This window comes from Triticum aestivum, chromosome 4A, assembly GCF_018294505.1.
Source record: "Triticum aestivum cultivar Chinese Spring chromosome 4A, IWGSC CS RefSeq v2.1, whole genome shotgun sequence".
Lineage (NCBI taxonomy): Eukaryota > Viridiplantae > Streptophyta > Magnoliopsida > Poales > Poaceae > Triticum > Triticum aestivum.
The window spans coordinates 631,057,289-631,074,093 of record NC_057803.1 but is presented as its reverse complement, the minus strand read 5'-3'; the positions used below and the strand labels follow the sequence as shown (position 1 = coordinate 631,074,093).

At 42.8% G+C, this 16,805-nt stretch overlaps 1 protein-coding gene and 1 pseudogene across 1 annotated transcript; one reads left to right on the top strand and one right to left on the bottom strand.

Annotated features, from left to right (window-relative positions):
* The first annotated feature begins 285 nt into the window (after window positions 1-285).
* On the top strand, window positions 286-2,548 carry LOC123087775 ((+)-menthofuran synthase-like; annotated as a pseudogene).
* A 969-nt stretch (window positions 2,549-3,517) lies between these two features.
* On the bottom strand, window positions 3,518-15,830 carry LOC123087774 (uncharacterized). Its single transcript, XM_044509881.1, has 16 exons — window positions 15,434-15,830; window positions 13,280-13,550; window positions 13,106-13,175; window positions 12,972-13,021; window positions 12,522-12,725; window positions 12,384-12,441; window positions 11,623-11,731; window positions 10,441-10,509; window positions 9,256-9,384; window positions 8,489-8,689; window positions 8,356-8,411; window positions 8,185-8,278; window positions 7,739-7,829; window positions 6,655-6,774; window positions 5,318-5,668; window positions 3,518-5,203 (listed from the first exon to the last, which is right to left on the bottom strand). Exons 2-16 carry the CDS (start codon window positions 13,541-13,543, stop codon window positions 3,749-3,751), a joined length of 3,321 nt encoding a protein of 1,106 aa, XP_044365816.1. The 5' UTR covers window positions 13,544-13,550; window positions 15,434-15,830; the 3' UTR covers window positions 3,518-3,748.
* Between the last annotated feature and the right edge of the window lie 975 nt (window positions 15,831-16,805).

Genomic DNA, 16,805 nt, shown 5'->3' with positions numbered 1-16,805 from the left:
CACGACAATATTGGACGATCTTTGGACGATGCAGTGCATCTGACCGTACGTACGCAGAGCAAAAACTGGATGCACCGTCAATCATCCGTCGTCCTCAGTTCGTGCAGGCAAACTGTCGTCCACACAGTAGTTCCGCTCTCACAATATGTAACCGGCATCTCTCTGAGGCGTCCCCTCGGCTTGTATATACGTATATACCTTTGCATCAATGAAATCCAAACACAATTCTGTCTACTACTTTTCATTCTTCATAATAAGAACGAATGGTTTGGATTCTCCATTGACGCGGATGTGGATGTGGAGGTTGGGCCCGAATGCTCCATTTTATGGTTATTATTATCTCCGAGACCCAGTCCTGAAAAAAGAAAATTCCATCAGTGATCATCGCCCCGCCCCTGTTGGTAGAATCTCCATTGAGGCATATCCATCTCCCCCATAAATATATATACGTGGCACACTCAATTTGTCGATGTCAGTTGTCGGACCACAATGGAGAATTGACATGTGGTTAGAAACCAAGTGACATTAATAGAGTCAAGGAGGAGCGAACATGAAGAGAAAAACAAGCGAAAATGAATTTGTATTTGTGGATGGAGAAGGAAACGTTGGGCTAGCTAGGAGGAAGAAAACCGGGGTGTGCTGGTTGAAAACAACATGTTTGATTGGTGGGAGAAAACTGTGGTGTGTAGGTTGACACTTACAACAATTCGTGGTGGGGGAGAAAATTATGATGTGATGGCCGGAAATAGCACATTCACTTGTGGTCAGCATGTATGTGCCTTTTGTGTTTTGTGTAGAGAATATCTTTTTTGAGTGTTGCCGTATATGTCACGTGGCATGGCAATGCACGGGCTTCTAACTAATACTAACGGTTAAGCTTGGGAATGGTTGCAGAAATGGTGGTCGAGCCGTTGAACTCGCCCGTGCTCACCACCGTCCTCGCCTTCCTTCTCGTGGTGATCACCCTCCTCGTCTCCACCAGGCGCAGCAGCAGTGCGCTGCGGCTGCCCCCGTCGCCGCGGGGCCTGCCGGTCGTCGGCCACCTCCACCTGCTCGGGAGCCTGCCGCACCGGAGCCTCCGGTCGCTGGCCGCGTCCCACGGCCCGGTCATGCACCTGCGGCTCGGCCGCGTGCCCGCCGTCGTGGCCTCCTCCGCGGCCGCGGCGGAGGAGGCCATGAAGACCCGCGACCTGGACTTCGCCGGCCGCCCCAGGCTCCTCATGGTCGACCGCTTCTACTACGGCACCGGCGGCATCGGCTTCGCGCCCTACGGCGACCACTGGCGCCAGGCGCGCCGCGTCTGCGCCGCCCACATGCTCAGCGCGCGCCGCGTCGCGTCCCTGGGCCGCGTCCGGGCGCAGGAGGCCGCCGCGCTCGTCGGCCGGGTCCGCCGGGCTGGTTCCGGCGTCGTGAACCTGAGCGACAACCTCGTCGTCTACTCCAACGCGGTCATCTCCCGCTGCACGCTCGGCGACGCGGACTGCGGGGTGGAAGGCGGCGGCGCGAGGCTGAGGAAGGCGTTCGGCGAGATGGAGGAGCTCCTCGGAACGGTGCCCATGGGGGAGACGGTGCCGTGGCTGGGATGGGTGGACACGGTGACGGGACTGGAGCGGAGGGCGAGACGAGTCTTCCAGGAGATGGACGGGCTGCTGGAGCGGGTCATCACCGACCACCGCCAGCGACGCCGTGTTGCCACCGCCACCAGGGACGAGGAAGACTTCGTGGACGTGATGCTGGCTGGACGCCGACGAGCTGGGCACGGACAGCATCAAGTCCATCATCTTGGACGTGCTCGCCGCCGCCACGGACTCGACCTTCGCGCTCCTCGAGTGGGCGATGGCGGAGCTCATCAACCACCCGCACGAGATGCGCAAGCTCCAGGCCGAGGTCCGCGCGGCCGTCTCCCCCGGCGCCGGCGCGGTCGTCACGGAGGCCCATCTCCCGCACCTGCCCTACCTGAAGGCCGTGATCAACGAGACCCTGCGGCTCCACCCGCCGTCGCCGCTGCTGCTGCCGCGGGAGACGCTGGAGGACACCCGGCTACTGGGCCACGACGTGCCGGCGGGCACCCGGGTCCTGATCAACGCCTGGGCCATCGGCCGCGACCCGGCGACGTGGGGGCCCCGCGCCGAGGAGTTCGCGCCGGAGAGGTTCGTCGGGTACGGCGGCCTCGGCGGTGCCGGGCAGGACTTCTCGTTCCTGCCCTTCGGCGCCGGGAGAAGGGGCTGCCCCGGGGTGGAGTTCGCCATGCTGTCCAACGAGCTGGCGCTGGCGAGCCTCGTGCATGGCTTCGACTGGGAGCTTCCCGGCGGGAGGGCGCCGCCGGTGGACATGAGCGAGCTGTACGGCCTCTCCGTGTGCCTCAAGGCGCCGCTGCTTCTGGCCGCCAAGCCGTGGTCGTCCATGGATATGGATGGCGTTGAGTGAGCTAGGATCGACGGTGCTTCTTTTCTCTACATATATGTCCATGAGAAGTGTTAAAGTGGGAATGTTTTTTTCTTGATTTTTTTTTAAATGGAGGCAAAATATTTTCTTCAACTATTTTAATTAAGATTTAAAAGAGTGTACAAATAATTACAAGTTTTTTTTTTTTTTGCGGAGGGCGTCGATTTTAGTCTTGTATGCGTGATGGCACTAAGATATGGTGTGAAGACCATTGCATGCATTCTGCTCATTGCGAATTGCCAACAAGGGATATGATCCCCTTCTTTCTAAAGCCGTTGAACGGTTACCATGGAACACCGCCAATCCATGTCCCAACTGAAGTTGCATCAATGCTCGATACGGATCTCGACATGCCGCATTTGGGTCTCCATTGGGCAGAGTTAACATAAGCCACAATTCAACCATCTTACTCTTTGCAATTGGCCAGCTATCAAATCTGCGTTTGTACCGTGTTTCAAACAAAACGAACCCTAAATTCTTTGTGGTGTAACCTGACAAAGTCCTAAAATTGACCTAATTCAAAAGTCTAGAATGATGTACGCACCCTTCAGGGAGTTGGATGGCTTCAGAAATTTCTCGAATTGTAGATCTAGGTATGTGGTGTGTCCTGCATCTGTTTTGCTACAACTTTGTATCCATACACTGAGGATAAAAAGACTTCGAGTTGTGTCACTCGATCTCTTTGGGTGCTCGTGCTCATCGGTTCCGAATTGCTGGCCAGCAATTTTAAAAAAACTCAACAGTACTCTTATTAGTTTTCCTTTATATTCCCTCCCTTTCTATATATAAGCCTTTCAAAGATTTCAATAGGGACTATACATATGAATATATATATGTAGATGTATTTTAGATTATAGATTCACTTATTTTGCTTCATATGTAGTCCATATTGAAATCTCTTTTGTCTATTGGAACCTCTATAAAAGGTCTTATAATTAGGTCATATTGGAATCTCTAAAAGGCCTTATAATGAGGAACGAAGGGAGTAATACTAATAAAAAAATAAATGTGTATAATTTATTGTTGCTATCATTTTGTGTTTGGTTGTTTGTTCCATTAAAAATAAAAGGCATACACTGAAGTTTGGTTGTCCACAACTAAAGGGAGTATATAATAATAACAATACTAGAACGTTGCACGGCACTTCACAGCTAAATTCAGGCATAGGCCAAAAGGTAGCAGGTTCAGTCAGGCAGGCAGCTAACTATCATACAGATCAAGAGGGAGAGAGGTTCTAGGAACCCTAGAGAAGTCACCTATTACAGACAAGTAATCGTCAACACTGCCGAAGGAAAACCCGATTCTAACCCAGAAACAGTGGCATTGAGGAGCTCCTCGTTTGTCGCTTATCTGTTGCAGGCGTCTGCGGGGGGGCGGCCGGAGGGACCTTGCGACGCTTCTTGCGCTGCTCTGTCTTCTCTGCGGTAGACTCGACATCCTTCTCCGAGCACCTGTCCTCGGAAACTTCCATCTTCTGACCTTCAGAGGTGCTGGCAAGAAGAGGCCTTTTACCATGGCAGGGTTTGTCCTCAAAAATTGCTTCATTCGGTTTGTCCTCGCAAACTCCCATCTTCTGATCTTCAGAGATGCTATCAGCAAGAGGCCTTTTAGCATCACAGGGTGTCTCCTCGCAAACTGCTTCATTCGGTTCGTCCTCGCAAACTGTTTCATTCTTCACGCACAAGGCGCTATCAACGTCAGGCATCTCAGCATCAGAATGGTTAGTGTCAACTTCACAAGGAACTGTCTCGCCAGCTCCTGGTCCTACGCTACCGTGTGCATCCACACTGTCCACATGAGCTTCATCACTCCCATTTGTACTGTCACCTGCCACGATGGTGCTAGTCTCTCCCTCTTTCAGCTCATGCGGAACAGCGCTGTCGCTGATAGCACAGCTGTCAATGTTTCCCTCTTTGGACTCGGGTGAAATATGCTGCTCACCATCACTGATCTTATCAGCAACTGCGCAAGTTTCCTCCGTGCCAACTTCGATATCATCTTCTACCTTGAGATCCACTTCGATATCATCTTCCACATTGAGATCCACAGAAGTATCTTCATGTTTCGCGTCCTCAGATTCGACAGCAATTATTGCGGGAGAATGCTCAGCAACATCGTTATTCAAATCACATACCACGGGTAAAGACTGCTCAGCAACATCATTGTTCAAATCGCATACCATGAGTGGAGACGTGTCCTCAAAAACATCACCCTTGGCCTCCTCATCTTCAACAATGTTTCTTTCTGAAGAATGCTCACAAGTATTCCCTTCTATATCACCAGCCACTACAGATCCCATGGCATCAGGGAAATCATATCTGCCATTGTCAGCTTCGTCTTTGGTGCTTGCTGGATCAGATGCAATGTCAACTTCCCTGGCATCAGACATCATGACAGGATGCATATCTTCATCACAGCAATCATCCAGAACTTCATTTATGTTTGTTTCTAAGCTATGTTCTTTGTAGGCCATTGCCTCAGAGTTATCAGAGAATGAGCCACACTTGGAATCCATAATATTATGCATCGTAACTTCTGTGTAGCTAGAAATTGTCCGGTTATTGTGCGAACAATCCAGCATGGATTCCACAAAATTGTCCTGACCTTTTACCACAGAACCATCATCCTTCAACGCTTCAGCATCTTCTGGGGCGCATGATCTCAGGTCAGGTTTATTATCATAATCCGCAGGAAGTGGCTCATTTTCAACAGCCTGGCTTGGCATGCAGATGGCAAAATCATTGTCGGGTGGACAAACCTAACAAAAATAATGAACAACAGGTAAAAAAATGACCTTAGAAAACAAGTTCAACAAGTTAACTACTATCGATCAATTGAAATAGTAAGTACTAGCCACTAACTAAAATTATACCTGTGTGTCCTGTACAGCAAATGTTGTAACCCCTTCAGTCTCTAAAATGCATCCAGGAACAGGTAGAACATTTCCAGAATCATTAAAGCAGATGGATGTGGATTGTTGCTGTGTTCCAGCAATTTGGCAAAGTGAGTCAGATTCACCAGCAGAGCACCCCTGAGCAAGGAACTCTCTAGCTGCTTCAGGCTCAGCATTTTCTCTTCCTAGATAACTTTCATCAAACTGCTCGCTACCACAGGTTAGTTCCGGAAAAGTTTGAGAAGGTACTGTCACTAGCTCCTGGATTAACTTCCGGATCAATGAACGCTTCAGAGAAGCTTCAGCGGGTTCAAACCAACCATCACTGAGCTGAAAAGTACATCAAGCATTAATATGGGGTTAACAAAATATCCAAAATGAGATGTGTGAAGATTACTCGAGCAGAGAGGCATCAACTAAAACTTCAGTCTCCTGCTAAAAAGATGTACTAAAAAGCTATAAAGAACCTACCACTCTAACTGGGAGGATGGAAAGGTGGGATCAAAACTCAAGAGCGCTCACATCCTACCGATCCCCATATTTTAATTAGGAAAGTGGTTCCCCAAGCTCCCAACCACAAACAATTTCATAAGGCAGCAAACAGCCCATCCATGTTTTAAAGCTTTAACTTTGATAACCCCGCAACTGTACTTTTGACCTGGTGCAAAATGCCACTGTACTTCAAACTTTGATTATTCTCCAACGACTTCAATGTTCAATTGGACTTACAACTTATGCTTTATAATGGATAGCATGAGTCTACGTTTATTTCCTTGATTGATTTACATGGACCGCCATAGTGGCAGAAAATATGAACCCTAACGCCAGCAAGTACCATGCACCAATTCTTAACACATAGCAAGTTGCTAAAATGCAAATGGAGATGGTCAGGCCACAAATAACTGTGGTAAATTGACTAAGGTGAAGCTACAAGTGAGTGGCTACAATCCCTTCCTAAATATAAGTCTTTGGAGACATTTCACTATGGACCACATACGGAGCAAATGATTGAATCTACACTCTAAAATGCATCTATATGCATCCGTATGTGGTCCATAGTAAAATCTCTACAAAGACTTATATTTAGGAACGGAGGCAGTAGAATCTATGATAGTTTCTCCATTAGTGATTATGTACTAAAATATCCACACTTTGCATGGTGTTCACTATAACACCAAAATTAGCATCTACTGAAGAAAAATAAACCAAATTATATAAACAGAACAGAAAAGAAGTAGGCTGCTAATGAAATAGAGAGCTGGGGGCCCAAACATAACAACATCAACATTTAAGAAAAATAATTAATCAGAACTCACAAAGGTTGAGGATACTGATATCTTCATAGGGTTGAAGCTACTGGGATAATCCATCAGAAAGCGTTCCACATAATGGAGAAGGAACAGGCCACAGTCAAATGAGTTATCTTGCTGAGGGAGCTGGACGGACAAATAGAACAAATCTATATCACAATAGAAAATAGATATTGACAAATGAAATAAAAGAATTTCTTAGTTTTGTAGGCATGTATACGATATTAAAAGAAATTTCTTCGTTCTGTAGGCATGTTACGATATACATTTGCAACCTTGCAGGTTATTTCAACAATGAAGGCGAAGATCAGCTGAAAGTATTTTTCATAGAATGGAAAATTGTTGGACTGGCTAACTCAACAAGTCAAACAGACTAGCTCATAGAGATAATTAACAGAAGCTCCTAACCCATTAGACAAGCAATCCCTGGACTGCAATTTCAGTTAAAACAGAGAGCCTGCAAATAGTATCTTTATTGCCTATTGCATGTTCATGGGCCATTTATTTTTTGTGCGGGCATTTTTTTTCGTTGCATGGGTCGGAGGGTGTGTGTTCATGGGCCATGTATTTGCACTGAATTCGCTATTTGGTTGGCCATAGATTAGCAAGGATAAGGAAAAACTTAAATGCACACGTGACAAAAGCTCGTCAAAAAATTGGCAACAGGCCAAGACTGGCAATTATGACAGGATTTTGGCAAACACTTTCTTGTAAATTTTAGCTTTAAAACTTAAACCCTGATGGATAAAAGATTTTATTAATAATTTCAAACCTTAACATTTTTATCGAGTTAACACTTAAGCTAAATACCTTCGACAGATATCCACACTAGTTACCATCTATACCTCTCCATGAATGGTGAGTGCAAGTGGCAATGCAATTTAAAAACAGCTCCTTGTTTTATTGATCACTGATGAAAGGAAATAACAAGGGGTAGGGTTACTCTCAGTGCTTGCCCTCTTCACAGCATCAACATTAAATGGTTCTCAGAACTAGTGTAAGTCAGAAATTGGCATAAAAAATAGAAGTACTCAACAACAATTTTACAGAAACACATGAGACTTGATACTAAAAGCTGATGTCAACAAACCTCAAGGGAGACGAATCTCAGATTTAAGAATTTGTCTGAAATATCTAATGCTGATTCAGGGTGCCTTTCCTTCCACTCTTCCCATAGATAACTGCACCAGAAAGAGTTAAACTCAGCAGATATTGGTCACCAAGTGATAAGATAAATTGGAGCAATTAAGTGCAAAAAAGCAACATTGACGGTTTACACTTTTCAGTTATTATATACTTGCAAATTAGATGTATCAATCAGGCATTGATGTTGTCTACAAGTGACGCATTTGACCATTACCTAGACCAAAATATATATAAATATTTAATGTGCTTCTGACTATAGTGTCCGTTTTTTATCTGAAAAACCTAAAGACCATAAGTGGTCAAAGTTTTGAAAATATGATAGCTCATCCTAAAATAAACTAATTTGCACAAAAGCAGCACAAGATCTCACTCTTCCAGAAATGAGTTTACCTTTGAATAATGTCTTTCAGTCCACTGTGATTTCCTTTAAGAGAATCCATATGTAATATACATGGAACTTTACTATGCTTTTTTGCTTCACCATCTGAAGCAAAACAACGGGAAAGTAAAACACTACTCCATAAAAATGTTAAAAGTACCGACTTTAATTTATGTTCCCACCTTCAGATGTTTCCACTTCTCCAGGATAACAAATAACAATCAAGCTCCAATGCAAGCTGCAATGCAGAAACATAATTAACAGTGCACAGAAGTTATCATTTTAACAATAAAAAGAAGTGAACAAGTTCCTTGCCTGAAGTTCACTGGAATAAATAGAAAATCCTTCGCAAATATGTTTATTTTTCGGGTCCACTTGCGGACACGTAAAAAAGCTGATCTACCCTCTGGAGCTCTCCCTTGATCTTTGTCAAGATCTGCCAGCTTGCGAAAAAAGAAGCTATTAAAGAAATGGTACTTGCTCTTCTCGGTGGTCTTCATTCTTGTGCTTAAGTATCTGCAAATAATAAATAAACGCATAGTTGTAATTACAAATGAGTAAAATGAACTCCAGAGAAATGTGAAGTTAACAGGCACATACTGAAGTATGGTAACTAAACACATCAGAAATAGAAATTCATCTTTCAATGATATTTAAATCGATAATGAAATCAGATTTTGTTCAAAGCCAACAACTATGTAGTTGTCCATGAGAACTGTATGGCATTGTTATTCACAAAAAATACTGCCATGCAATGCATGAAACAAGCAGAGCCATGTGGTTACTGTAGCTTTCACATGATTGTGGGATACATTTGTTTCACAGGTAACTGATTTGGTAAGTAACGTTCAAAACAATAAAGAAGATTTCATATCATAAACAACTTAAGAAAACATAAATACAGAACTGCATCTGCATGTAGCAAAGCAGGTGATCTGATCTACAAATATAACAATGGCAATTACAAATATTACAATAGCAATTGCAACAGCACAAAAAGTGTAATTGGACAGCACCATTTAACAACTAAGGCTATAAAATAAAGGATGATTGTGCAGACACCAATGAAAGGTTCAACCTACTTGATATAGAAGTCAATTATTGTGTCGTTGACAAATGTTTCAGGTAGAAGCAAATCAACATCTCTGCTGCTAATAGAAACAGCATCCGGATCTCCTTTAGGATAGATAACATCTTCAAAGTCGTCAATGCTGAAACGATTAACACGAATAACGAAACAACTTTAAGCATAGCAAGAACGAAATATAGATCATGGTAGACATTCATAAGGTTATAAATAGCTCGCAATATTAGCATTATTGGTTTTTTGGATCCTAATCGCTAAACCATACTTCAAAGTCCCGCTACAGTTGCGACGGCAAGTATAGGTTCAAATAACTCTGATTTGTCTTAGCTAGCTAGTGACAGCCCCACTATTCCATCAAAGTACCTTTTGCCAAAACTACAAGCTAAATTTCATAATGAACTTCATTAAAGGCCTCAATACATCTATTGAGGGCATGGATTATGAGAACCTATCAAAAAAGTAGTCTCTTTTTTAACCCTTTTTAACAACTATATTTCTTAGTGATTATTACTCCCTTAGTCAAACTTGTGTGTGTTTGACCAAGATTATAGAATAAAATATCGGCATCTACAATACAAAATAAATAAAATATGAAAATACTTATAATGATGGATCTAATGATACAAATTTGGTAATGTGCCTATTGATATTTTTTCTTAAAAATTTGGTCAAACATGCATATGTTTGACTTTTGAAAAAACTAATACACTTATATTTTGGAACGGAGGGAGCATTTACTATTTAGTCTGACAAAAATTGTGTTCCTATCATGATAATGTGTCAAAACTTGCTTCCATGATTCGTGTAGTGTAAATATTAATTATTTTCTATTAAAATAACAAAAGATTATACATAATAGCTATGCTTTAAGTAGCTTAGCCAGGACCTCGCCGTCAAAACTGAGATCTAAAAACTTGGGAGATTACAGAAGACATTAGAACATAATAGGTGAAACTAGTACAATGGATAAAAACATGCATAGCAATAACATCGCTTCTACTCCCTCCGTCCCATAGTGTCAAAAACGCTGTTATATTATGGGACTGAGGGAGTTCATGACACAAGCTAATTGTAGTGCCATATGCTCATGAATGCTTCTAGATAGTTCAGATAGTTCATAGAGGCAAAAAACAAAAATTAAAAACAGATGCAGAGAATACATGACAGAAGTGCAACATACCCAGAAAAGTACTGTTTCGGGAAAAATAAACTTGGGTCAGTGCTCTGGTTCTCCAACGCAAAATCCTCTCTGACAGCGGCATGCCATCGCGTAAGAACATTGTTATAGAAACAACAACATAACCAAAGACTGTACATATATGTTTTGTAACTCGGAGCAAACTGCACATTAGAAGTGTAAAAAGATACAGATATAGCAAAACTGTCCAACCACGAAATCAGGCAAATACTCCCTCCGTTCCAAAATAGGTGACTCAACTTTGTACTTACGTTAGTACAAAGTTAGTACAAAGTTGAGTCACCTATTTTGGAACGGAGGGAGTATGTGACAAGTCCAACAGGATAAGAACTTTTCCGCCAAAATCATGTATAATGTCCTGATCCATCCATCACAACCTATGTCCAACAACAACAACAACAAAGCCTTTAGTCCCAAGCAAGTTGGGGTAGGCTAGAGGTGAAACCCATAAGATCTCGCAACCAACTCATGGCTCTGGCACATGGATAGCAAGCTTCCACGCACCCCTGTCCATAGCTAGCTCTTTGTCGATAATCACAACCTATGTCCACCTTTAATATTTGATATCCATATTCAAACCCCAGACAAACAGAAAACCAAACCCTTAGCTGAAATAACCCAACTTACCAGCATTTGCAGCATGTCTAATTTCGTGAGTTCTTGAGTAAAAGAATAACACATTACAATATAACTGTTTCATATAGTGATTTAAAGTGCATGGTCTATTCTCTACAATATGAATAAAATCATATATTATTAACACTTGACAGTGATATCTGATATCAGTATCAGGCAAAAATATATTTGTTTTCTCTATATCTGGTGGTTATGGCTTATTAAATATGAGAACAAAGTTCTGAACTCAATCTACAAGTTAGTCTTCCTAAAATATGGGAAGTATCTGGTATGGCCAAGCATTTTTCACTGGCATATGTTTAACAGCCCAATTTACATGGTTCAATAATCAGCATTAGTATTTGCATGATCCTTATCTGTGGCTCGATAGGAGGGGGAAATAACAAAAAATAATGTGGCTAATGTAATGATGCATTGGCATGAACCTAGTAACTCTTCTATGCTGTGGTCAGAAATGTTATTTAACTGAAATCAACACATACATGAATAAATGGTCAGAATAAAGCATAACATCAGCTCAAAGCTTACGATGGAGTGTTGTTCCAGATGTCACGATATCTTGATGCCATATGACAGATCTTCTCTTGTTTTCGTGGCCACTGTGGATCTGTAAGAATAAACTCCACTCTAATAGGATCTATAGAGTACAAAAAAGACAAAAAATTAGTTCGATATACGCAAACGCCAAAGGATATCGAAACCTCACAATATTAACATTCAATTCATGTTAACTTATTAAATTATTCATGCATGCATTTGTGAACAGGTCACGCCGACAGAGAGGAGAGGTGGAACTTCAGGCACAGCGTCTCAAGTGGCAGGAAATTATTCATGCACCAGTCTTCCCAGCAACATTTACCTTCCTATTCAAAAGTACTATGCGCATGCAATCAAGCCTTTGGTTGGTACAGTCAAATAAATGTCTGCGCTATTTGTATAGTCTTACTATTGCATGACACATTTTCTGCCGAGGACAAAAAGGAAATTAGTAAGGAGCTCTTCAAGTGTTTTGTGTATTCAGATACTTTTGTCAAGCAGTGAACCGAAAATAATCAAACAAATAAACTGTTGTTTGGTTGATGCTATTTAACTTTTCAGAAGAACAAAAGACATGCAATACTGATAAATTCTAAATTAACAACAAAACACACCCCATAAACCAACACAGCTATATTTCATGCCATGCCATGCATCATACATTAGCCAAGATGTCATCTCTCACTGGAACATAGGGAAAGCATACTAAATCTGGGATACAACAAAAAGACGGGAATGCCCAACGTAATTACCTGAACTTCCGGTCTCTGCACTGGGTCTAATAAGAAGTGTTACAGAGGCAGATATAACCTGGTTAAAAGGGTAACTGATATTGAGCTATACAAATTAGAACAGAAAGTAGCAAACAAAAAGTAAAGAGAATTACATACACTCTGAGTCCATTGACTATTAATGGAAATGATGTCACAAACATCCCAACATAGAGCTATCGTCTTATCATCTTCATATGGATCACAATCCGAATGTTCAATTTTGAACCCATCTGGTGAAAAAATTACGTGAGGCTGAAAATGCAGGGCCGTGTCGCACATCACAAAGTCAGGTTTAAGCACAACCGTCCCTTCTTTATCAACCTACAAATACAGAAAACAAATAGAAATGATAAAAATACCCAACTACATACTCCAAGATGACATTTGAATCATGTTAGTAGGCCAATAGCTGGCTGTAACTTAACAAATGTAAGTTTTACAGATATGAACTATCAGTTCTATTCACTTCGATCATTTCTCCTAAATTTCTAGCTTGCTGAAGAATCCAAACTGTATTCAATAATACGAATTACTCCAAGTGGTCTACAAGGCAAGGAGGATACATACCATTTCACCCAAAGCATTGTACATATTTTCCAAATTTGGTTCCATGTAACCTGAAATTGCACAAAAATATATTAGCAGACTCCCATAAAAAAAAGCACGAGCATTGGCTATGGGTACCATTTTACAGGGTATACCGTAATTAGTGGTGGATGAAGTTTCAGGACTAGATGACAAGTTTTCTTCATCGGAATCAGAATATGTTCCCTGATGCCAACCCAAACGAGAAACCAAAAAAGATTAATACATGGAAATGGAATAAATAGTTGCATGAAAAGACAAATATTAACAGTATCTATATCTGGCTGAACCTCAAGGTGCTGCGTACTGCCATGTCTAACTTCCTTCACGGCCTGAATTCCTGACATCATCCTTGTATCTTCATATCCATCTAAGCAAGCATAGGAATTGCCAGAACCACTGTGCATGGCTGTAGTTGCCATAACCACATCAAATTCGGTTTTGTGGGATAGATCCTGATTCATTTCAGGAAATTCAGTTGCATATGATTCTTCACCAACATGAGTATCATGCAAGCCAGTGAATTCCAAACCAGAGATATCAGTCTGATTCATCTGCAACCTGTGAATTACAACACAGTGGAAGAGGGTATAGAAGCAATTAGATATTATTTGACCGACAATCATAGATTACTCATTGATATGCAATAAACATACAACAACAAAATAAGTAAGGCCTTGTCATCTTCATTATTATGATTGACCACTGAAAGATTGAATGAAAAGAACTGGATGCACAGGCCAAGAAAAACAAGCATCAATAATTGTATCTAATTTGTAATGAATGTGAAACATCAGCACTATATCAAGAGTTGTAAATTCTCAAAACCACAACACTGAAGTGGGTGCACAGGAGCAGCTTACTTTCGTTCTATAACATTAACACATTATGCTCTAATGTTATTAAAGTACCGTCAAAATATATGGAATCTAATAGGAACACTCTGCAGCATTTGAGCAAACAGAATACAAGTTACAACCTTAGTGAACATTCTCGTATGAGTTTGTATTGCTAGCTTAATTTGCTTAGCGGGGCTAGATAAATGGATGACGACGGGTGCTAGTTGCAGTTACCTGTGGTATATTTGAGCCAACAGAATTTGTCTTGCAATCTTAATAAAATAGTCTCTCAAATTGCTTAGCTAGGCCAGATTCACCTAGCTCATTTGAGCTATAGCTCATAGAAGCAAGGCTCATCGTTTGGTGGCATGGAATCTAAAAACGTAAAACACAGAGCACACCTTGAAAAATAACTCAGCTTCTTTGAATCTATGTTTGTTGGATGCATGGGGAAAGAAAATCTGCAGAGATGAACTGGGACAGGAATAGTCAAATATGACCCCGCAACTGCTGTTGCATGCCCTTGATAGACAGAGGCCAAGACAAATTCTGATTTTGGCGTTTGCATGCGTCTGCAATACGAGAAGTCGAGAACATCACACCCGCATGAACCGCACCCTCCTGTTCCGCGTCTCTTCGCCACGGGCGTTGCGGCAACGCCCACGCAGCTCGGTAGCTGCCGGCCAGAACCAAATCAATGCGGCCAGACTGCCAGAGGACAGAGCCAGACTCGCAAGGCACAGCCTAGGCCAATCAAAGCCACAGCCGGCAACTAAATGACCAGTACAGTCACCAGGCCCATCAACACCACAAGCAGGAGCACTAACACGGTAATTTTTTCTAACCATCTTTGCGTCAATTGTTCGTTCTTCAATTTTGCCCCATGATTATGAACTTGTAGCCAATAGACGGTAGACCAAACCCCAATTCAATCTAATTAGGGTAAACTAAATTCAGCTAGGAAATTTTCCATATTTTACGTGTAATTTGCTTTTATCTAAAGTAGTTTATTAAACCTCTGTGTCTGACAATGTATTTTGGAAATTGGAAATGCAAGACATCTTTTTCAAGTAATTTCGTCCTTTGTTTCATCAATACAAATATATAATGGGCATTTTTGTATTTATGTGTGGTCTTCTATTCCGTCCGACAATCTATGATAGAAGTAAAGGGGCACACATTTATTTAGTAAACCGTTACTTGAAAAAAAAATACGGCACATGTTAAAATGGTGAATCGGGGTGGCATTACCTCTAGCTCTGCCCCTGTATCTATCTACCCTACCCCAACTCGCTTGGGACGAAAGAAAAATCAAATCTTACCAAAGGGTAAGAAATGCAATCTGGACAATTGCATACACATAGATAGAACAGTGCCTATATTCATACAACACTTTCTTCTACCATTCTTGAAAGTACGCATACCAATCTATTTTCTGCTACAGGAACGCACACTCATCTATATATGATGTATCCGGAAAACACGACCAGCCATAGAAATTTCGTCACGAGCGTTAATAAAAAAAACATTAATTTCCGGTTCAGCAATCGGCCACAATTTTCGAGAGGATGGGGAAGTTACAACAGGACGGAAGATCGGATATACCTGATTCAAGTCGCGGAGGGGGCGACGGGGCGGATGGAGGCGGCGGCGGTGTCCTCCTTTGACCTTCGATCGGGGAGGAGGGGGTAGGGTTTGAGGACGGGGACGTCCCGCTGGCGGCGGTCAACGAGGGCGAGCCGGGGACAGGGCGGCGGCGACGGATCTCGTGGTTCTAGGGTTTCCGCCGAGGGGAGGGCCCGCGGGGCGTGGGTGGGGAAAGAGAGAGGTCACGGAGAGCGTGGCCGGGCGGCGCTGGTCCGCCGGAGGGGGTCGGGGGAGAGGCGGAGGCTACCGGGGCGGCATGGGGAGATCGGTCGCCCTGGTGGCGGTGGGGCGGAGGAGGAGAGGAGAGGCGGATGGCGTCGGGGAGATGGAGGTCGACTCGGCTGTGCCCCCAGTGGCAATTGCGGGGTAATTATACCGCAAAGTAGTAACTACTCTCCAATTGCCTTTGATCACAAGGAAAAAGTTTTCCGGAGGAGGGTTTTATCACAAGGAATTGGTGAGGGGGAATGCGTTTTACTCCCATGGTAAGTTCTTTAGATTTTAAGTCTGTCGTAATGACGTGGGGTGAAAAGCAGGCATGTCGCTCTGTATTTAAACCACTGTTGTTGTTCTGTTTTAAGATATGTGCATCTAGTATTTTTGAAGATTTATTTATTATTTATGTATGTGATACGTAACAAATGTAAAGATACGGCGGTTGATACTCTAGCAGCGCATCTCTAGACGTTAATGAGTGCGGATCGGGACAGAATCCTTCGGACGGGTATTTATTTCATATACCGTTTCTTCGTGCTGAAATAAATATCTTGGATATGGGTTTCTATGTTGATGTGAGGCTGGCTCGCCATGTTGTGCATGTCCCACAATTAAGGGGGAGTCACGTGACACGATAGGAAGCGCATCTTTTTTCTTCCTCGTTGGATGAGCGGGAGCCCCCCAAAAACTCGGTCTCCACAAACATCCCTCCCTCTATTTCCCATGTGTTTTGAATCAAGTCAAACGAGTGTTGAATTAGCACATGAGAAGTTGGTTTATCATCATTTTATCTATGGGGTTAGCGCATTTTCGGATGGATCAAACAACTACTCACATACCAAGTTAGAGATACACCCGAGATGGGATAAGGAAAGACGAACGAGAAAGGATGGGTATGGTGGAGGACGGCTGGAGCACTGCAATGAATGAGGTAGATGGAATGGGCCTCGAATGGTTCAGAAGGTACATACAGAAATACAAAAAATAATACCATACACTACTCACGGAAGAATGTGAGTTTGACATCAACTTCAGCCAGTTTCTAAATTTGAGCCTTTAAAATGGGTGTAGCGTGACAAGCGGATTAATGAATACCAAGTGTACAACCCCCCCC